The 23,620-nt window shown below is 47.0% G+C and overlaps 1 protein-coding gene and 1 long non-coding RNA gene across 5 annotated transcripts in view; one reads left to right on the top strand and one right to left on the bottom strand.

The window, feature by feature from the left end:
- Nucleotides 1-23,620, bottom strand: part of LOC134910048 (uncharacterized) — a 162,160-nt gene that overhangs the window by 118,075 nt on the left and 20,465 nt on the right. The window lies entirely within an intron of this gene.
- The window catches only part of KMO (kynurenine 3-monooxygenase), a 482,345-nt gene that overhangs the window by 440,601 nt on the left and 18,124 nt on the right, over nucleotides 1-23,620 (top strand). For all 3 annotated transcript variants that reach the window (XM_063917607.1, XM_063917609.1, XM_063917608.1), the window contains 2 exons: nucleotides 22,588-22,645; nucleotides 22,767-22,849. In XM_063917607.1, the coding sequence (XP_063773677.1) occupies nucleotides 22,588-22,645; nucleotides 22,767-22,849 (141 nt within the window). The remainder of the gene's footprint in view (nucleotides 1-22,587; nucleotides 22,646-22,766; nucleotides 22,850-23,620) is intronic.

The following is a 23,620-nucleotide window of genomic DNA, read 5'->3' as shown; positions in this document are numbered from 1 at the left end:
TCTCCAGCACAAACTAGGAGCGGGCGTTTCCCGGACGTAGACTGCAAGTTTTAACAAAGTGATCAGATGCACCACAATACAGGCAGAGGTTCCCTTGTCGCCGTCTCTGACGTTCTTCATTGGAGAGGTGGGAGCGATTAATCTGCATGGGTTCTTCCACAGTTGGTGATGATGGAGTTGGTGGAAGAACAACTCTAGGCTTAGGGCGATCTGACCGCAACCTTTCCATACAGCGTTCTCTGTACCTCAGATCTAACTTATTGCATAAAGAAATTAGTTTATCCAACTTATCAGGTACGTCCTGAGTTGCGAGGTCATCTTTGATCTTTTCGGAGAGACCGCTTCAGAAAGCTGCAATGAGAGCCTCCTCGTTCCAGTTCAGTTCTGAGGAAAGGGTGCGAAACTGGAATTACGTACTGACTGACCGTACGCGTGCCCTGACGCAGGCGCAGGATCTCCAATGAGGCGGCAGAAGTCCTGCCCGGTTCGTCGAAGATTCTTCTAAAGGTGGCCATGAATTCTGGATAGTTAGATAAGATGGGATCCATCCTCTCCCACAAAGGTGAAGTCCATTCCAACGCTTGCCCGGTAAGTAAAGAAATTATATAGGCTACTTTGGTTCGTGCTGATGGGAAGTTGGCTGACTGTAGTTCGAACTGGATTTCGCACTGGTTAAGAAACTTGCGGCATTGTTTTGGATTCCCATCAAATTTACTGGGAGGTGGCAAATGCAACCGTAGAAGTGGTACTGGTACAGGAGGAAACGGGACCGGAGGTGCCAATGTGGGAGCAGCTGTAGATACTTGAGGGGCCGTCATGGCAACACAGAGGGAATCGAGACGTTCAGACATACTCTGCATGAACTGCACGATTTGAGATTGTGTGGCCTCCTGCTTACTTAAGCGAGACCAGATATCTGCAGTTGAATCCCCTCCTGAGGCCTGATCACCCGTCGAATCCATTGGGCCAGTGCTTACTGTCACGTCTGGCAGGGTTTGAGGATCCGGCAGCTGAGATTTGCCCGAGAAGGTAGCAGGCTGTGAATGAACCAGATGAGGGTTCCCTAAACAGCACATGATGCAAAGAAAAAAAAGAGGCGCAATGAGGTAGCTGTGTGACTAAGCTAAGCGACACAAGTGGCCGACACAAACACCTGGCCCATCTAGGAGTGGCACTGCAGTGTCAGACAGGATGGCACTTCCAAAAATAGTCCCCAAACAGCACATGATGCAAAGAAAAATGAAAGAAAAAAGAGGTGCAAGATGGAATTGTCCTTGTGTCACGTCTGACAGGGTTTGAGGATCCTGTAGCTGAGATTTGCCCGAGGAGGTAGCAGGCTATGAATGAACCATATGAGGGGGCTGGATATAGTTCCTTCGCATGGGACACGGAGCAATGAAGAACGTAGGTGGGGTTTGAGAGTCAATGGAAAGTATTTATTATGTACAGGGCTGAGGTAGAGAACCGAGGCTGAAGCACAGTGGTTAAAGACGTGGCTGGAGGTGAAGAACTGTGGACTGTGATTTGAAAGACGAGACTGTAGATGATGAACTGTGGATGGTAGTTGAAAACGTGGCTGGAGACAAGGACTGTGGACTGTGGTTTGGAAAATGAGGATTGAAGATAATAATCTGCAGGCTGTGGTCAGTGGTACAAAGGCGTGGCTGGTGAAGGAGATCTGTGGAGTGTGGCTTGAAAGACGAGGCAGAAGACCCGGGGCCGACTGTGCCCAAAGAGTCTTACTGGACCGGGTTTTCCAGGAGCGCTTCCACAGGCAGTAGCAGGCAAGAAACGGTAGGGCTGCAGCAGCAACAGAGAACCGACCAAGCAGGATCAGGAGGAACCAAAATACAGCAGGAATCCTGGGAGCACAGGCTAAAGCACCTGCAACAGGGTTGTAACTTGAAGCACTGGCATCCCTGTCCTAAACCAGCCCCCTTTTATAGGGAGAGCTTCCCCTGGATTGGCTGGAAGAAACAGGAAACAGGAACTATGCTTAAAACTTGGTCTCCAACATGGCGGCGCCCAGTAATGCAGACCTTTCTGCAAAGCCACATTGCTCACTGCCCCTGGTCTCCAAGCAACGGTTCAGCAAGTGCGACCCGCTGTAGCGGCGTCCCGCCACCACGAGCGGACCCCCTCACCGCCGCTACTGCTGACCACGGATCCGGCGCAGCAGCCCTCCTCCGCCGCTGCCCGCACAACGCCAAGAAAGCCAGCCCCGCGGCCCCAGCGTACCGGTAAGACTCCGGACGCTGACAGTAACCCCCCCCCCCCTTTGCGGGTGGACTCCGGACACCTATGTGGTTTAGTTGGAAACTTGGCATGAAATGACTGGTTGGTTTGGGCCCCCACCAAAAAAAGAAGCAATCAATCTCTCCTTGCACAAACTGGCTCTACAGAGGCAAGATGTCCACCTCCTCCTCTTCCTCCGATTCCTCACCCCTTTCACTGTGTACATCCCCCTCCTCACAGATTATTAATTCGTCCCCACTGGAATCCACCATCTCAGGTCCCTGTGTACTTTCAGGAGGCAATTGCTGGTGAATGTCTCCACGGAGAAATTGATTATAATTCATTTTGATGAACATCATCTTCTCCACATTTTCTGGAAGTAACCTCGTACGCCGATTGCTGACAAGGTGAGCGGCTGCACTAAACACTCTTTCGAAGTACACACTGGAGGGGGGGAAACTTAGGTAAAATAAAGCCAGTTTGTGCAAGGGCCTCCAAACTGCCTCTTTTTCCTGCCAGTATACGTACGGACTGTCTGACGTGCCTACTTGGATGCGGTCACTCATATAATCCTCCACCATTCTTTCAATGGTGACAGAATCATATGCAGTGACATTAGACGACATGTCAGTAATCGTTGGCAGGTCCTTCAGTCCGGACCAGATGTCAGCACTCGCTCCAGACTGCCCTGCATCACCGCCAGCGGGTGGGCTCGGAATTCTTAGCCTTTTCCTCGCACCCCCAGTTGCGGGAGAATGTGAAAGAGGAGCTGTTGACGGGTCACGTTCTGCTTGACTTGACAATTTTCTCACCAGCAGGTCTTTGAACCTCTGCAGACTTGTGTCTGCCGGAAAGAGAGATCCAACGTAGGTTTTAAATCTAGGATCGAGCACGGTGGCCAAAATGTAGTGCTCTGATTTCAACAGATTGACCACCCGTGAATCCTGGTTAAGCGAATTAAGGGCTCCATCCACAAGTCCCACATGCCTAGCGGAATCGCTCTGTTTTAGCTCCTCCTTCAATGTCTCCAGCTTCTTCTGCAAAAGCCCGATGAGGGGAATGACCTGACTCAGGCTGGCAATGTCTGAGCTGACTTCACGTGTGGCAAGTTCAAAGGGTTGCAGAACCTTGCACAACGTTGAAATCATTCTCCACTGCGCTTGAGTCAGGTGCATTCCCCCTCCTTTGCCTATATCGTAGGCAGATGTGTAGGCTTGAATCGCCTTTTGCTGCTCCTCCATCCTCTGAAGCATATAGAGGGTTGAATTCCACCTCGTTACCACCTCTTGCTTCAGATGATGGCAGGGCAGGTTCAGGACTGTTTACTGGTGCTCCAGTCTTCGACACGCGGTGGCTGAATGCCGAAAGTGGCCCGCAATTCTTCGGGCCACCGACAGCATCTCTTGCACGCCCCTGTCATTTTTTAAATAATTCTGCACCACCAAATTCAATGTATGTGCAAAACATGGGACGTGCTGGAATTTGCCCAGATGTAATGCATGCACAATATTGGTGGCATTGTCCGATGTCACAAATCCCCAGGAGAGTCCAATTGGGGTAAGCCATTCTGCGATGATGTTCCTCAGTTTCCGTAAGAGGTTGTCAGCTGTGTGCCTCTTATGGAAAGCGGTGATACAAAGTGTAGCCTGCCTAGGAACGAGTTGGCGTTTGCGAGATGCTGCTACTGGTGCCGCCGCTGCTGTTCTTGCTGCGGGAGGCAATACATCTACCCAGTGGGCTGTCACAGTCATATAGTCCTGAGTCTGCCCTGCTCCACTTGTCCACATGTCCGTGGTTAAGTGGACATTGGGTACAACTGCATTTTTTAGGACACTGGTGACTCTTTTTCTGACGTCCGTGTACATTTTCGGTATCGCCTGCCTAGAGAAATGGAACCTAGATGGTATTTGGTACCGGGGACACAGTACCTCAATCAAGTCTCTAGTTCCCTGTGAATTAACGGTGGATACTGGAAACACGTTTTTCACCACCCAGGATACCAAGGCCTGAGTTATCCGCTTTGCCGCAGGATGACTGCTGTGATATTTCATCTTCCTCGCAAAGGACTGTTGGACAGTCAATTGCTTACTGGAAGTCGTACAAGTGGTCTTCTGACTTCCCCTCTGGGATGACGATCGACTCCCAGCAGCAACAACAGCAGCGCCAGCAGCAGTAGGCGTTACACTCAAGGATGCATCGGAGGAATCCCAGGCAGGAGAGGACTCGTCAGACTTGCCAGTGACATGGCCTGCAGGACTATTGGCTTTCCTGTGTAAGGAGGAAATTGACACTGAGGGAGTTGGTGGTGTGGTTTGCAGGAGCTTGGTTACAAGAGGAAGGGATTTAGTGGTCAGTGGACTGCTTCCGCTGTCATCCAAAGTTTTTAAACTTGTCACTGACTTCTGATGAATGCGCTCCAGGTGACGTATAAGGGAGGATGTTCCTAGGTGGTTAACGTCCTTACCCCTACTTATTACAGCTTGACAAAGGCAACACACGGCTTGACACCAGTTGTCCGCATTTGTGTTGAAATAATTCCACACCGAAGAGGTGATTTTTTTGTATTTTGACCAGGCATGTCAATGGCCATATTCGTCCCATGGACAACAGGTGTCTCCCCGGGTGCCTGACTTAAACAAACCACCTCACCATCAGAATCCTCCTTGTCAATTTCCTCCCCAGCGCCAGCAACACCCATATCCTCATCCTGGTGTACTTCAACAGTGACATCTTCAATTTGACTATCAGGAACTGGACTGCGGGTGCTCCTTCCAGCACTTGCAGGGGGCGTGCAAATGGTGGAAGGCGCAACCTCTTCCCGTCCAGTGTTGGGAAGGTCAGGCATCGCAACCGACATAATTGGACTCTCCTTGGGGATTTGTGATTTAGAAGAACGCACAGTTCTTTGCTGTGCTTTTGCCATCTTAACTCTTTTAAGTTTTCTAGGGGGAGGATGAGTGCTTCCATCCTCGTGAAGCTGAACCACTAGCCATGAACATAGGCCAGGCCCTCAGCCGTTCCTTGTCACTCCGTGTCGTAAATAGCACATTGGCAAGTTTACGCTTCTCCTCAGACAATTTTGATTTAGATTTTTGGGTCATTTTACTGAGCTTTATTTTTGGGGATTTTACATGCTCTCTACTATGACATTGGGCATCGGCCTTGGCAGACGACGTTGATGGCATTTCATCGTCTCGGCCATGACTAGTGGCAGCAGCTTCAGCACGAGGTGGAAGTGGATCTTGATCTTTCCCTATTTTACCCTCCACATTTTTGTTCTCCATTTTTTAATGTGTGGAATTATATGCCAGTAATATATCAATAGCAATGGCCTACTACTATATATACTGCGCACAACTGAAATGCACCACAGGTATGGATGGATAGTATACTTGACGACACAGAGTTAGGTAGAGCAGTGGCCTACTGTACCGTACTGCTATATATTATATACTGGTGGTCAGCAAACTGTGCAAAACTGAAATGCACCACAGGTATGGATGGATAGTATACTTGACGACACAGAGGTAGATAGAGCAGTGGCCTTCTGTACCGTACTGCTATATATTATATACAGGTATGGATGGATAGTATACTTGATGACACAGAGGTAGGTAGAGCAGTGGCCTTCTGTACCGTACTGCTATATATTATATACTGGTGGTCAGCAAACTGTGAAAAACTGAAATGCACCACAGGTATGGATGGATAGTATACTTGACGACACAGAGGTAGGTAGAGCAGTGGACTACTGTATATATATATATATATATATATACCAGGTGTGTTGGAAAATCCAACAGAGGGCACTCACCAGTCCATAATGATAATAAAGGTTTTATTGATACATCTTAATCACCAGTAGTGTGTCGACGTTTCGACCCATAGGGCCTTTCTCAAGACAGTCAGGGAGAACATCCAGACAGCATGCCAGTTACACACATACTGACACTGCCTACCGGGTCCCCTTATATAGCATATCAATATTAATCAACAATGTAATCGTCCTAAATAGGACACATGCAGTGCTAATCAAAAACCCCCCATTCTGCATATAGTATAACATCTGTACTCACAAAGCAATATGAGAGTCGTCATACATGTTGCCGGAGTAGACATTGTCATTAGGGGATTGGAGACAGCTGGAGACGCTATGCCGCGCATCCGGATCTACCGGAAGTACGTCAAACGTGTTATAGATTACAAAACAAGGTGGTACACAGTCGGGAACCCTCCCTCCATACCGTTACATCTAAAAAATTAACAGAGTGTAGATCCATGTTGACAGTAAATCTAATTGGTTCATCCAACGCATTAAGTGTTTCAACCATACTAGTTACTTCGTCCCCAGTGCCAGACCACAGCAAAAAGACATCATCAATAAATCTGACATATATCAAACATTTATGTCCAAATTGGCGGAAGATATAATTACGCTCATATATGGCCATATATAAATTGGCGTATGCCGGCGCCAAGTTAGACCCCATGGCCGTGCCATTGATTTGGGCAAAAAATGTAGCACCTTGTTCCGTAAGCAGACGGATAGGAACACATCGCTACAGGCTACAAGCCAACACCCTCCCACCCTGAAGGAAAGTCTACCGATTTCCCAGTTCCTGAGGGTTCTCAGGATCAACTCCTCTAGTGAACTTGCTCAGCTACAGATTATTGAGATGAAATCCAGGTTCCTACAACGAGGGTACTCACCCAATACACTTGAGAGATGTATCAAGAAAGCATACCAGCGGTATAATCACCCTAAGGACAAATTACCTAAGAAGGCTACTGATAATCGGATGATACACGTGAGCACATATGACCATACTTCTCAGATCACTAAGAAGATATATGAAAAGAATTGGCCATTACTAACCACTGATCCAAGTTTGAAATTACGTGGTGTTAAACCCCCGATGTGTGCTTATAAACGAGGTCCCAATCTGCGACAACTCTTGATGCGCCCCACTTTGCAACCAAATGTTGGGTCCACAAGTTGGTTGCGCTCTGGAAGGACTGGATGCTTTAAATGCAAGGGATGCACTACTTGTAACTCCATGATCAGTGGTAAGGATTTTCGCCATCCACATAATGGCACTAGAATATCCATCAAACATAATCTCACGTGTACCAGTGCCTTTGTGGTGTATATAATCATCTGCCCCTGTGGACTCTACTATACAGGGATGACCAAGAGATCCTTTAGGGATAGGATGGCAAATCATAGATACTCCATCCGACAGGCCGTCGAATCAGGTTGTACTGATAAACCAGTTGCCAAACACTTTCTTCTTGCCAATCATCAAGTAGCTTCATTGCGTTGTATGGTCATTGACCACGTTCCTGAACCTCTACGGGGTGGAGATCGTATTCTAACCTTGAAGAAGTGTGAAGCGAGGTGGATCCACAGGCTGGACACTAACTCCGCGTGGTCTTAATGAGAACAACCCACTTAGTATATTTATTCATTAACTGGTGTAGAATTTGGGTCAATAACTGACCCTTTTTCCCAGAGGCACAGGGTGATTGATTAGATTATTGTTTGTTTTTTATTGTCACTTTTTTGTTTTATTGTCATTTTTCTGTGTTTGGTGATATTGATCACCATACATTGTGATTTTTTTAATTGGGGGTATTATTGGGTGTATTGCTTCTGCCGGGTCCTCTTCTATAGCATCATCCCTTGTTGTCTGCTATATTATTAAGTTGCGGATCTTATGTTCAATCGCTATGTCTGATCTGTGGTATCTCACGGTGGGATTTAGGGATTGATAAGATGATTGATGGTATATATGATGACGAGCTGACAAACTTTAATATACTGTCTATATATATACAGCCCATTAGCAGTGTCATTATCCTGTTTCTGCATTTTATTTTTCTATTGATATAATATGAGATTTTCTTGAATCATTGATGCTGTGATAATGTGGTATTGGAACGTACACAGATGACTAATTTTTATAATGTTTAATAACGTCTATATCTCTAATTGGTAGCTGACCTATTATGTATACCATAAGTCTGTTTAATATTTTTGATATAATATATCGGACGTCTATGAAACCCATGTAGTCTAACATTTGGGTCACAGTGTGATATATTGCTGGCTCTAGGCTTTTTGATAGTCTAATTATTGGATGGAGCAGCGTGGAGCGCTATTGGAACGCATATTAGTTCCTTAATACTTCCGGGTTTTGTAATCTATATCTTGCTGTGGCTATCTTGGCTACGAGTGACACAGATGACACGCCTCTATGCGCGGCTAGCACACTATTTATGCGCCGCGCTGCTATGGTTACTGCTGACGCGATTGGTTTGACTTCCGTTGCCATGGCTGTGCGTGACACGTTTGACGTACTTCCGGTAGATCCGGATGCGCGGCATAGCGTCTCCAGCTGTCTCCAATCCCCTAATGACAATGTCTACCCCGGCAACATGTATGACGACTCTCATATTGCTTTGTGAGTACAGATGTTATACTATATGCAGAATGGGGGGTTTTTGATTAGCACTGCATGTGTCCTATTTAGGACGATTACATTGTTGATTAATATTGATATGCTATATAAGGGGACCCGGTAGGCAGTGTCAGTATGTGTGTAACTGGCATGCTGTCTGGATGTTCTCTCTGACTGTCTTGAGAAAGGCCCTATGGGTCGAAACGTCGACACTACTGGTGATTAAGATGTATCAATAAAACCTTTATTATCATTATGGACTGGTGAGTGCCCTCTTTCGGATTTTCCAACACACCTGGTATATGTGAAACCTTTCCTTTGGGGTTATCATGAGGAGCACCCCACGGCGATGACATATTGGACGTGAGTGCGGACACCTTTATGGAGATATATATATATATATATATATGATAGAAAATGAGGGTGGCACTCAAGCAGGCTGTTGCATGTGTAGAAAATCAGTTTTATTGATCCGACATGTTTCGGGGACTAGCCCCGTCCTCAGGGCCTTAACAACCCAAACTGAACAAGAGACAGACATTTATACCCAACCCACAACATACAATCATGTGAAAATGTCACTCACCTGCTCCACGCCGCCATGCTGACTTCCAGACGCCGAACAGCTCAGTCACGTCGCTCACCCCTGACGTCATCCAGCGGCGCCGCGTCTCCATCTCCTAGGCAACCGGGCGGTACGCTCGCTGGGCGCCGGGGGATACTCGGCTACTCCGTGCTGACGACCCGTGATGTCATCTTGCGGCGCCAGTGGTGCGGTTACCGTGACAACCAAAACAAATCTAAATACAAAATCAAAAACATACGAACATTAATAAAATAACAGTTGTTAAAATACACTGCATAACTCTCCTACCAGCTGGTGGATAATGGATTAAAGACACAAAACAACAAGTTATAGGGGCTATATGTAGCTAGAGTACATTACGTTTAAGGTGCACTAAGGATTTGAGGTACTGGCCCACAAAACCATGTGTGGGTCTCTTCTGACTAAGCTACTGACCAAAGAGATTAATGCTAGGACAGATGATATATAACTTAGGGTAAATAAACCATTTTAAACCCATGGACTATATAGCAGTTGATAAATAAATACAAGTTGAGGGCATCATAGAAAACTCTGGAGGCCAAGGTTCTCATTCAAGCCCCGAGGGGATAAGGTACCTAATTTATGGATCCATCTAGATTCATGTTGTAATAGGGCGCGATCCCTGTCTCCCCCTCTAAGTGTCTTAGGGACATGGTCTATTAGGATAGCCCTAATGCTAGCCACTCCATGTTTAAATTCTAAGCAGTGTCGAGCGAAAGGTTGGTCACTCTGACCCTTCTCTAGTGCTTTTTTAATTCCACTCCTATGCAGAGCCATACGTTCACGAAACTGGCGTATGGTCTTACCCACATAGGTTAAACCGCAGGGGCAAATCAAAAGATACACCACATGAGTGGATGTGCACGTGAGGCGATGTTTAATGGGAATTTTATTACCAGTTAAAGGATGATTAAAACGGTTTCCCGTCATAAGGGTGTTACAGGTGGCGCAACCTAAACACCTGAAGCACCCCAATTTGGTTCTCAGAAAATGGGTTTCTTGTACACTGGTGAGTTGGGTGACATCAAGTTTAACTATATGGTCACTAATGTTACGACCCCTTGTGTAGCTAGGTAACAGAGCGGTATGGGCCAATGATGACAAGGCACCATCCGTCTGGATGATTGGCCATAATGATTTGGCCTTTTTAATTTTTCTATTAGTGGCCGTAGTAAATTTGGTGACCCAAGGGAGTTTAGAGATGTTTTTGCTTCTAGGTTTAGTAGCGGGACATAATGCTTGTTCCCGAGAAACACTAAGGGCTTTGCTTTTTGCTTTTTCTAATTCTCCTAAAGGGTAACCGCGTTGTGCAAACTTAAGCAACATATTGTCCATGGCTATCACAGTATCATTAGGGTCTGACGTAATGCGTCTAACCCTCATAAATTGAGAAAAGGGTAGACCCCTTTTCAATGGGCCAGGGTGAAAACTACGGAAGTCTAATAACATGTTCCTGTCAGTGGTCTTAACAAATAGGGATGTTGACAACTTCATCTGATTAATGGTAATGGATACGTCTAGATAATTGACCCTGGTATCATCAATGTTAAATGTGAATTGTACAGGATGCTGAGTCGCATTATGGACCTCCCACAAGTTGGTCAACTCCTCTCTAGACCCCTGCCATATTACTATCAAGTCATCGATGTACCTTCTGAAGTAAATACACTTAGACTCTATGATAGGGTCCAGGTAGAACATCTTAGTTTCCACCTGATGCATAAATGCGTTTGCGTACGACGGGGCCACTGCGGACCCCATCGCACACCCGGCAAGTTGCAAGAAAAAACGACCATTGAAGACAAAATAGTTCCTTCTTAGAACCTTATCTAACAATGTTAGAAAAAATGGTATATCTGGACCTTGATAGATAGCATTGTCTTGAATAAGGGTCCTCACAGCTTCTATACCGGCCTCATGCGGTATACATGTGTATAAGCTAGTCACATCCGAGCTGCAAAGCAACGCCCCCTCAGGTAAATCACCAAGGGCTTGTAGCTGTAGCAGAAGGGATGTGGTGTCCTTTAAATAAGAACGGAGTGATTGGATACATGGGTTCAAAAAGGCATCTAAGTATACTGCAGTGGGGTGATATAGTGACCCTCTAGCAGACACTATAGGCCTGCCCGGTGGGTCCACCAACGTTTTATGGACCTTGGGGACCGTATAGAACAACGGGGCCTTAGGATGATCAATAGTAAGAGCCCTTACTGTATCTGCTACAATAAGGCCCTGTTCCTTAGATGTTAACAAAAAAGTATCCAGTTCCCTTTTGAATTCTTTGGTAGGGTCCATCGTGAGTCTCTTATAAACCCTGACGTCTTTCAGTTGACGCTCACATTCTTTGATATATTCATCAAGGTTTAGAATCACAATGGACCCGCCCTTATCGGCTTTGCGAACCACTATGTCCGTTCGAAGGGACAAATCACGCAGAGTGTTCATCTCCGATCTAGTGAGGTTAGGGTGAGCCTGATCCAACTCGGAACTAGTGTCCTCAGTCTCCAGCATCCGCAAGAAAGTCCTAATTGAAGGATTCAAGCTGGGGGGGTCAAAGTTAGATCGCGGGGCTATCCGACGTAACTGTATAGGGATCTCAGACTCTGAGTGCTTATCTGGACGTGTGTTAAAAAATTCCTGCCGCCTCAAAGTTCTTCCCAGTCTGTGTAGTTCCACTTTCTGTTCCAAAGGGTCCGGAAAAACTGTGGGCACAAAAGATAGTCCTTTCGCCAATAAATGGTATTCTTGGTCTGTTAATGGTGCTGAAGATAGATTAAAGACCAGTTCTTTTAAGCTCTCGGCGGTTTTTGAACGAATGATCCTTTGATTTTGTTTCGCCCTCCGCGTCCTCTCCCTCTTCCTGGTTGGGGGGTGAGGTTGGATCGAGTGCGGATTCCCTGTGCTCCATGGCCTAAAGGGAAGGCTCCTTCAGATTGAGACGTGTTACCAGAGGGTCCTTCAGAGTCGCTTGCAGAGGTGCTGGCCCCCGTGCGTTGTTCCCTTCGCCAGCGTGAGTTTGATCGCCAGTTAGGTTGTTTATAATCGTGTGATGGTCGGGTACCTCCCAGCCAGGGGTAAACTTGCCTTTGTTGGTAATCCCTCTGTACTGTAACAAGTTTATCCTTTTTGAAGCGCACTAGGTCTTGTCGATATTGTTCAATTTGAGTGCCTAGCTTTGAAACCCAGTCAGTCTGGGTATCCAGTTGTAGTGCAGGCTTATGTTCACTCTCAAACTGCACCAGTTGTTCTTTTACTAGATTAAGCTCCCTGGTGGACTCTTCCACAACCAATAACAGTAGGTCCATGGAGCATTTGTTCAGGATCGCAACCCACCGCCGGCAAAAAGCTGTGTTATAACGCCCTATGGTGGGTGAGTTGCGAATCCTGAACCCGCGTGGAATAAGGTTTTTGCGGTAGTAGTCGGATAGGGAAATTCCGTGGTAAAGGAAATCCACTTCCCTCTGCTTCAACCTCAGCCATTTCTTATATAGTTCATCACAAGTGCTCTTGACCGGTTCATCATCCAGCCGTCTCTCTACCAGTATAGCACTAGCCTCTATATCAGAAAAACTTAGTCGTTCGCTGGCATCCTTATGTATAAGCTCCAATGTAGAGTCAATTTCCACATTGGTATCCATGTTACTTCACTCAATAAGTGTCAACCAATTACCTTACACTGCGGTAAGGACGTATGCAAAAATGTAGACACACCACGTGAATTAAAATCAAAAAAGCAAGGAGCTTGACATGAGAGTAAGTCCTGAGTAAAGAGCCACAAATAAAGTAGAAGGTGCCTTGGCCTGGATAAGTGCCCTTGGTAGATATGGTATCCAGCGGACAGTCATCCAATGTTATAGATATGGAAGATCCCGGCACTCCTCTTGTAACCTGTTTGTAGTGCTGCGGTGCCCTCCCAGAGGCAGAGTCCTCAATGAATATGATAGAAAATGAGGGTGGCACTCAAGCAGGCTGTTGCATGTGTGTTATTGTAGCAGATACAGTAAGGGCTCTTACTATTGATCATCCTAAGGCCCCGTTGTTCTATACGGTCCCCAAGGTCCATAAAACGTTGGTGGACCCACCGGGCAGGCCTATAGTGTCTGCTAGAGGGTCACTATATCACCCCATTGCAGTATACTTAGATGCCTTTTTGAACCCATGTATCCAATCACTCCGTTCTTATTTAAAGGACACCACATCCCTTCTGCTACAGCTACAAGCCCTTGGTGATTTACCTGAGGGGGCGTTGCTTTGCAGCTCGGATGTGACTAGCTTATACACATGTATACCGCATGAGGCCGGTATAGAAGCTGTGAGGACCCTTATTCAAGACAATGCTATCTATCAAGGTCCAGATATACCATTTTTTCTAACATTGTTAGATAAGGTTCTAAGAAGGAACTATTTTGTCTTCAATGGTCGTTTTTTCTTGCAACTTGCCGGGTGTGCGATGGGGTCCGCAGTGGCCCCGTCGTACGCAAACGCATTTATGCATCAGGTGGAAACTAAGATGTTCTACCTGGACCCTATCATAGAGTCTAAGTGTATTTACTTCAGAAGGTACATCGATGACTTGATAGTAATATGGCAGGGGTCTAGAGAGGAGTTGACCAACTTGTGGGAGGTCCATAATGCGACTCAGCATCCTGTACAATTCACATTTAACATTGATGATACCAGGGTCAATTATCTAGACGTATCCATTACCATTAATCAGATGAAGTTGTCAATATCCCTATTTGTTAAGACCACTGACAGGAACATGTTATTAGACTTCCGTAGTTTTCACCCTGGCCCATTGAAAAGGGGTCTACCCTTTTCTCAATTTATGAGGGTTAGACGCATTACGTCAGACCCTAATGATACTGTGATAGCCATGGACAATATGTTGCTTAAGTTTGCACAACGCGGTTACCCTTTAGGAGAATTAGAAAAAGCAAAAAGCAAAGCCCTTAGTGTTTCTCGGGAACAAGCATTATGTCCCGCTACTAAACCTAGAAGCAAAAACATCTCTAAACTCCCTTGGGTCACCAAATTTACTACGGCCACTAATAGAAAAATTAAAAAGGCCAAATCATTATGGCCAATCATCCAGACGGATGGTGCCTTGTCATCATTGGCCCATACCGCTCTGTTACCTAGCTACACCAGGGGTCGTAACATTAGTGACCATATAGTTAAACTTGATGTCACCCAACTCACCAGTGTACAAGAAACCCATTTTCTGAGAACCAAATTGGGGTGCTTCAGGTGTTTAGGTTGCGCCACCTGTAACACCCTTATGACGGGAAACAGTTTTAATCATCCTTTAACTGGTAATAAAATTCCCATTAAACATCGCCTCACGTGCACATCAACTCATGTGGTGTATCTTTTGATTTGCCCCTGCGGTTTAACCTATGTGGGTAAGACCATACGCCAGTTTCGTGAACGTATGGCTCTGCATAGGAGTGGAATTAAAAAAGCACTAGAGAAGGGTCAGAGTGACCAACCTTTCGCTCGACACTGCTTAGAATTTAAACATGGAGTGGCTAGCATTAGGGCTATCCTAATAGACCATGTCCCTAAGACACTTAGAGGGGGAGACAGGGATCGCGCCCTATTACAACATGAATCTAGATGGATCCATAAATTAGGTACCTTATCCCCTCGGGGCTTGAATGAGAACCTTGGCCTCCAGAGTTTTCTATGATGCCCTCAACTTGTATTTATTTATCAACTGCTATATAGTCCATGGGTTTAAAATGGTTTATTTACCCTAAGTTATATATCATCTGTCCTAGCATTAATCTCTTTGGTCAGTAGCTTAGTCAGAAGAGACCCACACATGGTTTTGTGGGCCAGTACCTCAAATCCTTAGTGCACCTTAAACGTAATGTACTCTAGCTACATATAGCCCCTATAACTTGTTGTTTTGTGTCTTTAATCCATTATCCACCAGCTGGTAGGAGAGTTATGCAGTGTATTTTAACAACTGTTATTTTATTAATGTTCGTATGTTTTTGATTTTGTATTTAGATTTGTTTTGGTTGTCACGGTAACCGCACCACTGGCGCCGCAAGATGACATCACGGGTCGTCAGCACGGAGTAGCCGAGTATCCCCCGGCGCCCAGCGAGCGTACCGCCCGGTTGCCTAGGAGATGGAGACGCGGCGCCGCTGGATGACGTCAGGGGTGAGCGACGTGACTGAGCTGTTCGGCGTCTGGAAGTCAGCATGGCGGCGTGGAGCAGGTGAGTGACATTTTCACATGATTGTATGTTGTGGGTTGGGTATAAATGTCTGTCTCTTGTTCAGTTTGGGTTGTTAAGGCCCTGAGGACGGGGCTAGTCCCCGAAACATGTCGGATCAATAAAACTGATTTTCTACACATGCAACAGCCTGCTTGAGTGCCACCCTCATTTTCTATCATATTCATTGAGGACTCTGCCTCTGGGAGGGCACCGCAGCACTACAAACAGGTTACAAGAGGAGTGCCGGGATCTTCCATATCTATATATATATATATATATATATATATATATATATATATAGTTATACTGGTGGTCAGCAAAATTCTGCACTGTCCTCCTACTATATACTACAATGCAGCACAGATATGGAGCATTTTTCAGGCAGAGAACGTATAATACTGGTGGTCACTGGTCAGCAAAACTCTGCACTGTCCTCCTACTATATAATACCGCTTGTCCCCAGTCCCCACAATAAAGCAAATAGCACACTGAGCACAGATATTTGCAGCACACTGAGCACAGATATGGAGCGTTTTTCAGGCAGAGAACGTAGATATTTGCACTTGCAGCACACTGAGCACAGATATTTGCAGCCCACTGAACATAGAAACTGAGAGGACGCCAGCCACGTCCTCTCACGATCATCTCCAATGCACGAGTGAAAACTTACGGCGACGCGCGGCTACTTATATAGAATCCGAATCTCGCGAGAATCCGACCGCGGGATGATGACGTTCGGGCGCACTCGGGTTAACCGAGCAAGGCGGGAGGATCCGAGTTGCTCGGACCAGTGAAAAAAAAGGTGAAGTTCGGGCGGGTTCGGATCCCGAGGATCCGAACCCGCTCATCACTAATTATATATATATCTCACAACGCGGCCCTAGATCGGAGGTATATATCAGAATACTCGCACAATATATTCTGTAACAGGTACACTCTTTCTTAACTAACGCTGTCTGTATAATTACATGTAGAATACTCAAGTGTTCGTAAAGTCACAGCGCTATATTATACAGGCGGCTTTACAAGGGAGACCTTGCCCTGCAATCCCAGAGACCAGTAGCAACTATGCTCAGAATATGGCGCCTAGCGTCTCTGTCAGGGAATGAGGGAGAGTGTGAGGCAGCTCCAGGGTGGGAAAATCTACTCAAAGATGGTGCCCTGGGCCGGGGGAAGGGATACAGGTCAAGCACCGGTTCCCCTATGCTGGACTTCCACCGCCGGTACTACAGAGCTTTATTAAATGGAGCGTTAGTACACCCGACCTGTACTCTTGTGTCCTGGCAGTCTAGTGGGGTCCCTGCTCGGTGACAGTATCCACGCCAGGTCCACGACCCGTCTCCCTAGGTCGCGGACGGAACGCGATTTAAAGGCGGGTCCAGCCTGGGGGACCCTCTTACCTCCTCCCCGAGAGCGGTCTGCGACTGTATGCCTAAATCGGAGCGTCTCCGCCGCAAGTACCCAGGAACAGAGCCGCAGGATTATGCAACGCCACTTGGGAGGTGATGTAGCTGCAGCGCTGAAGTGTCTTCTGACATACAGCGCTGACAGCCTAGTTGAAGAAATCTTCTTAGAAAAGATTTTTCAGGGCTGTCCAGTGCAGCCCTGCTGTTAGGTGACCTGCTGCTGCAGGCACCAACTCAAAACTGTGCTCCAGTGCCTGGAGGCAGGGTTTATAGGGGAGGCCCCAATGCATCCTGGGACAGCCTGAAGTTTTAGCCTGTTGGTGCCTCTGGATCAAGATCCACTCTACACCCAGATGTTTTCCTGTGGAAACCAAAGTATCCTGCTGCAGAAATATATAATTTTTTTTTTTTTTTGGGGGGGCTGCCTATTTTGTCAGTCCAGGGCCCCACAATTTCTGATGGCAGTCCTGGATGCACAATGTAGTATACCCCCACGTTTTTTGTTTCACACACCATTTCCTGAAACAGGCCATTGTGTACAGGGGCGTATCTACGCATTGGCCAGGATGGCACTCGCCAGGGGCACCTGCCAAGGAGGGGGCCCCGCCATGCTGGCCTGACACCCTCTGTCCTCAGCAGCCGCTGTCACACAGTGACAGCGCCACTGCCGTACGCAGAGCACTGCTCTGAGCTGTGCGGATGGCTGCGGAGGCAGGGGCTGGAGACGTCTGGCCTGCCTCAGGGGGGGGGGGGGCTTGCGGGCGTGCAGTAGCGTAGCCTCTATGGCCACAGCACCCGGACCCGCCCCCTACTATCCCTCACTGGCGGCTTCTCACAGGGCGGAATGTGGCTGAGCGCACTGTCCCGCTGCTGTTCTCCCAAGGTGGCCATGCGGATGTGAGCCTGTGCCACCCTCAAGGGACAGCTTTCGTTCATCACTCTCCTGGCTGCCTGCATTTATTTACAGGAGGAAAGAAAATAACAGGTACCATGGGGGGCACTGTGTTTTGGGGGGCAGTATGGGGGAGCTTAATGTACTGGGGTGATATAGGGGTGCAGTGTGTATGGAGGGGCAATATGGGGGTGCTGAATGTATTGCAGATAATATGGGAGTGCTATGTGCACTCGGGCAAGGGTAAATGGAGACACTGTGTACTGGGCTTAATATGGGGTACTGTGTGTACTGGGGTAATATGGGGGGTGCTGTATATACTAGGGTTTTATATAGGGCTGCTGTGTGGGGTTGGGAATGAAATGCCGGCTGTCGGGATGCCAGTGGTCAGGAGGCCAGCAGCAGCATCCCAATTGTCGAAATCCTGATGTGGGTTGGTAAGAAGTCTAATCCCTACCCTAACTCTAACCCTCCCCCTACCCTAACTCTAACCCTACCCTAACTCTAACCCTCCCCCTACCCTAACTCTAACCCTCCCCCTTCCCTAACTCTAACCCTCCCCCTACCCTATCTCTAACTCTCCCCCTACCCCATCTCTAACTCTCCCCCTTCCCCATCTCTAACTCTCCCCCTACCCCATCTATAACCCTCCCCCTACCCTATCTCTAACCCTACCTTTTAGGTGCCTAACCCCAACCCCTCCTTGCAGCCTACCCTGAACCCCCACGGGAGCGCCTAAACCTAACTGCCCTTGCCAGCACCCTAAACCTAACCGTCTTCCCTCCGCAGCCTAAGCCTAACTCCCCTGGTGGTGCCTAAACCTACGCCCCTCCCCCCCCCCCATCCCAGGTGTAGTACTTACGTGGTCCGCTGTCTGTGACTGTACATTCAGGATCCCGGCGGTTGGGGTTCCGGCGTCAGTATCCTGTGCCCTTTTGGGATTCCAGCGTCGGCCTTCCTTTGTGTGTAGGGATTCCGGCGCAATTATGTTGTGCACCGGGATCCCGACCGTCAGGATATTAACTGCATCCCGCTGTGTGTACAGGAGGAATAAATACCATGGTGGTCACTGAGACTGATGCATTCTGGAGCCTGACAGGGATAGCCGGAGGGGGGAGTTTTCACTCCCACACTCTGGCATAAAAGATGTTCTTACATCTTGGTAAAGAGGCGAAGCGGGAAGACTTATACCGACACAATCCCGGGCAGTATCATACATCCCCCCCTAATGTGTGGCTAGACTAGGGTAGGGTTAATGGTGAAGAAGGTGTCGGTGGGGTTAGTGAGAGTTTATTATTAAAAAAATATGTCATGGATGGGGGGGGGGGGGGGGGGCGAGTCCCTTACTTTGCCAGGGGAGCTCAGACCCCTAGATACACCCCTGATTGTGTATAGAAGTTTTTTGAGATATTCAAACTACCCCATCTAGCATCACATTTCTTTCTCATTCTTATGTTAATTTTAAACTGGACCTCTGTAACTAGGGTGGCCAATGCAAGGCCATTGTTTCAATCCTGGGTATCGGGACTGAAAAATGGTCAATCCCGGGATTGGTTTGTTTCCTGTGTCCCTGCCCCGCACACACAACTCACCACCATGGTACCTGGGAGGGTGGGTACATAACTTCCTCCAGTTCTGTGAGGTCCGTGCAGCGTGTGGCGGGTAGCTGGCTGTGCAGCGTGACCTCTGACATCACACTGCGGAGGGGGAAGCTTGCGCAGGGGGGAGCTGGAAGGAGGGAGCCAGGCTGCGTCTGAGCCACCTGAGGATGCTCAACACTGTCCGGCATTAAAAAACAAAGGACCGCCTGATCCCGAAATCTCCGGGATTAAAGCTGCCAATCCCAGAATTGAATCCTGGACGATTTTTGCCCTAAATCCTGGGATCCCGACATTGGCCACCCTATCTGTAACATATCTACTTGGTTTTATACACTGAATTGCCACCATATGACTGGCCGATCAGATATTCGCATTAGGTATACTTAATGAATAGCTACTGAGCATATATTATAGCTATAGACAAAGATAGCATCACATTGGACAGTGTTTCCCAAACCCAGTGCTCGTGGCCAGCGGTGTCAGTGGGGTTGATAACACCCCTTGAGCTGAATAAACCCCATGCATGGGCAAAAGCCATGCGCTCCCAGAAGGGGGCTTGTAACAGGAAGGAAATGGCATGGTTGTGAGGAGGAGGGGGCGTAGCTATCAGTCAGTGCTGGTTATTGCTCAAGAGGGTGGATCCCATTGCTCTGCTCAGGAGCGGGGATCCCAGTGCTCTGCCCCACACCCCTGGTGGCGGTGGGTGCGGGGTTCATTGTCTGTTAATATTGTTCTTTACAGGTGGCCTACAGGTCCCAGCAAGCCTGCCCCAGCATGCTGGAACTTGGAGAACCACATGTGCCAGCATGTCCGGACATAAAGCGCCCGCTGGTACCTGTAGTCCACCTGTAAAGAAAATGTTAAAATAAAACACCACACAGTCTTAAAGAAAAAAAGTTTTATTAGTCAGAGTCTTCACCTGGGAGGCAGCGGCCTTTAAGCTCTTTTGCATGGCCGCCGCCTTCCCAGGGCTTCCAGCGTCTTCACCTGGGGGGACATCACCTCCCAACAGCTTTCGGCGTCTTCCTCTGGAGTCTTCACCTGGGAGGCTGCAGCCTTTAAGCTCTTTTGCATGGCCGCCACCTCCCAAGAGCTCCCGGTGTCTTCACCTGGTGGGCGGCGGCTGTTAAGCTCTTTTGTATAGCCGCCGCCCATCCAGGATCCAGGACTTCGATGGCGTCTTCTTTCTTCAGGAACTCTTCAATGCTCCTCCTCCTCTGTCGGACTGACGCCGCTGCCTCGCGTTGACTTATATAAGTCAGCCGGAGGGGGCGGGGGTGATGATGCAGCTCACGGTGGCCATCTTGAATTTAAAAAATGATGCTGAGGCGACATTTTTGAAATTGGTACCGCTCCACTGCCAAACTCTGCAGAATGGCAAGCAGGGATTTCGGATCCCTGCCTGCCACTAATACTCTCACCTCCGCCGATCGGTGCCTCCCAAACATATTAACACAGTAATAATGATTAGATTAATATAAAGGAGATACTTATGAGACAGAATATGTGTCATAAGTATCTTCTTTGTATTATTTTAATCATTAATGACAGGGGAGGCACTGCCTCCCCTGATTGCACGTCCCTGATGTTCATGCATGGATATCCTTAGTACCTAAACTGTGAGTAGGCCATGGTTTGGGAAATAACAGGTGCATCGACCTGATCTTGTGTTTTAGATTTATATATTTTTTTTATTTATCTATACTCACTAAGCATTTCAATAGCACCTCCAGGCATTGTTACCTCTTATTCTCTCTTAAAGCCCCCATGTCTATTCTGAGTTCCTCCATTCACATTTTTTTGTCCTCAAAAGGCGTATGCTCCCAGAAGAGAATGAGTTAAAGGACCTCTAAATGAATGACAGAATACATTCTGTAATCATGTACGGATGGTGTAATAGTTAGCATTACTGCCTCACAGCACTGAGGTCATGGGTTTGATTCCCACCATGTCCTTAACTGTGCAGAGTTTGTATATTCTCCCCGTATTTGTGTGGGTTTCCTAGGTACACAATCCAAAAATATACTGGTAGGTTAATTGCCTTCCACAAAAATTAACCCTAGTTTGAATGTGTACATGTGATAGGGAATATAGATTGTAAGCTCCACTGGGGCAGGGACTGATGGGAATGGCCAAATATTCTCTGTAAAGTGCTACGGAATTAGTGTGTGCTATATAAATAACAGGTAATAAATAAATCACCAGATATTTGAGACCTGTAATGTTTGACCGTTGGGGTTTGTATAATGGGTACAATGTGTGAAGTACACATGGGCCCCGGGGGGCCTACACTACGCCTCTGTTTTATTATCTTTCTGGGGTCCCGTGTAGGGCACTGCAGCAAAACTGACAAAATGACCTCAACGCATACACAGTAGTGAAATTAGTCTCCGGAACATGGCAGGTGCCATGTTTCCAGAGACTTGCACATATGCAGTAGCAGTAGACTCTGGCACAATGCCAGAGCCTACTGCTCCATGAAGAGGAGGCTCCCCCGGAGTCGCACATGGACCCCCTCCTCTGCTAAAATGCCCCTGTGTATGACCATCAGAGATTTGATGACTAGAAGACTAAAGAAATCATTAGAATGTGTCTGTATTGTATATCAATCATTAGGGGCTCTACTACGGTATGCCAGCACTAGGGATCCCGATGCCCAGCATACCGGCGCTGGGATCCCAACCACCGGCATGCCGGCAGCAGGGCAAGCGCAAAAGAGCCCCTTAGTGGGCTTGCTGCACTCATCATGCTGCGGGCAGGGTGGCGCGCTATTTATTCTCCCTCCAGGGGTGTCGTGGACACCCCAAGAGGGAAAATACTGTAGTTGTCGGTATTCCGGTTGTCGGGATTCCGGAGCCGGTATGCTGAGCACCGGGGTCCCGACACCCATCATATTAAATGCCTCCCATCATTAGGTTATGTTTTAGATATAGACAGTTTTCTACATTTATTTCTCAGTGACTAGAATACTCACTGCATAGTGCTAAAAATGTGTATACAATATGTAGTCACAATAACGTAGACATGATGCATTTTATGTATTTTAAAACTGGACGTTATTCTTTCCAGTAGCAAAATTAAAATGGTCCATACATAGGATATAATGCAAGTAGTTAAATATATTTAATATTATTCATTTATTGACTTTTCCAGGGTTTTGAAGATTGTCTTGTATTTTCTGAATTAATGGAACAATGCAAGAATGATTTCGGTAAGTAATATTATTAAACATACTGTACTATTTAAAACCATCTACTCAAATGTCCTAACAACATTGTATTACCCCATTTATCTTATAAAAATAATAACAGTGGTAAAACTTACTTTTCTAGCAATCTGCATACCTGAGTTTTCCAGACTTCGGGTACCTGATGCACATGCAATTTCAGATCTGGCTATGTACAATTACAAAGAGGTATGTTGCCACCTGTTTTTCAGTAATATTTTCATGCTTTAAAATTTGCTACAAGATTAAAACCACATAATGTAGAGGATATCGATTAAACTTTGACGTGAGATGAAGTGCAGAAGTTGCCCAAAGCAACCAATCAGCTTTCTCATACCTCCCAACTGTCCCAATTCCAGTGGGACAGTCCCGCTATTTGGACACTGTCTAACTGTTCCACCCGCGGGCAGCAGTGTCCTGTGGGTGGGGGGCAGTTGGAAGATCCTTTGATCACCCGTTGCTCTCCTCTGTAGTGAGTGATCTCTGAATAGATTTTGTCCTGTGTTGTCACCACTCCCACCGTGGGACACCACAGGAGAGTTGGGAGGTATGCAGTCATTTCATAGACTGTGCTAGGTAAATGACAGGTAGAAGCTGATTGGTTGCTTTGGAAAACTTCTCCACTTTACCTCTCTCCAAGGCTTCATACATCTCCCCCATGTATGATAGAAAGGAAAAGGTGTTGTTGCTCACAGGAAACAATTAAATTCTAATAGTAAAATATAAAACATTTAATAATGTGCAGTTTTGCAAAATAGTTTTTGTCTCACATGTAAGATTTAAATCCAGGCCTGCTACAATTTTAGCCTGCCCTAATAACAAAATGGTGTCAGGGCATGATGGGAAGCATAGTTGCACAGCAGCTGGAATGTTGCATATTGAATAAGCCTGCCATAGAGTGTTACTCTATGTGTTCACTGGTACTCTTGTGACTTAATGTGGCTTGTACAAGTTTACAAT

The sequence above is a fragment of the Pseudophryne corroboree genome, chromosome 4 (genome assembly GCF_028390025.1).
Source record: "Pseudophryne corroboree isolate aPseCor3 chromosome 4, aPseCor3.hap2, whole genome shotgun sequence".
NCBI classification, from domain to species: Eukaryota; Metazoa; Chordata; class Amphibia; order Anura; family Myobatrachidae; genus Pseudophryne; species Pseudophryne corroboree.
The sequence above is the reverse complement of the archived record's forward strand: the minus strand, read 5'-3'. Positions and strand labels throughout refer to the sequence as shown.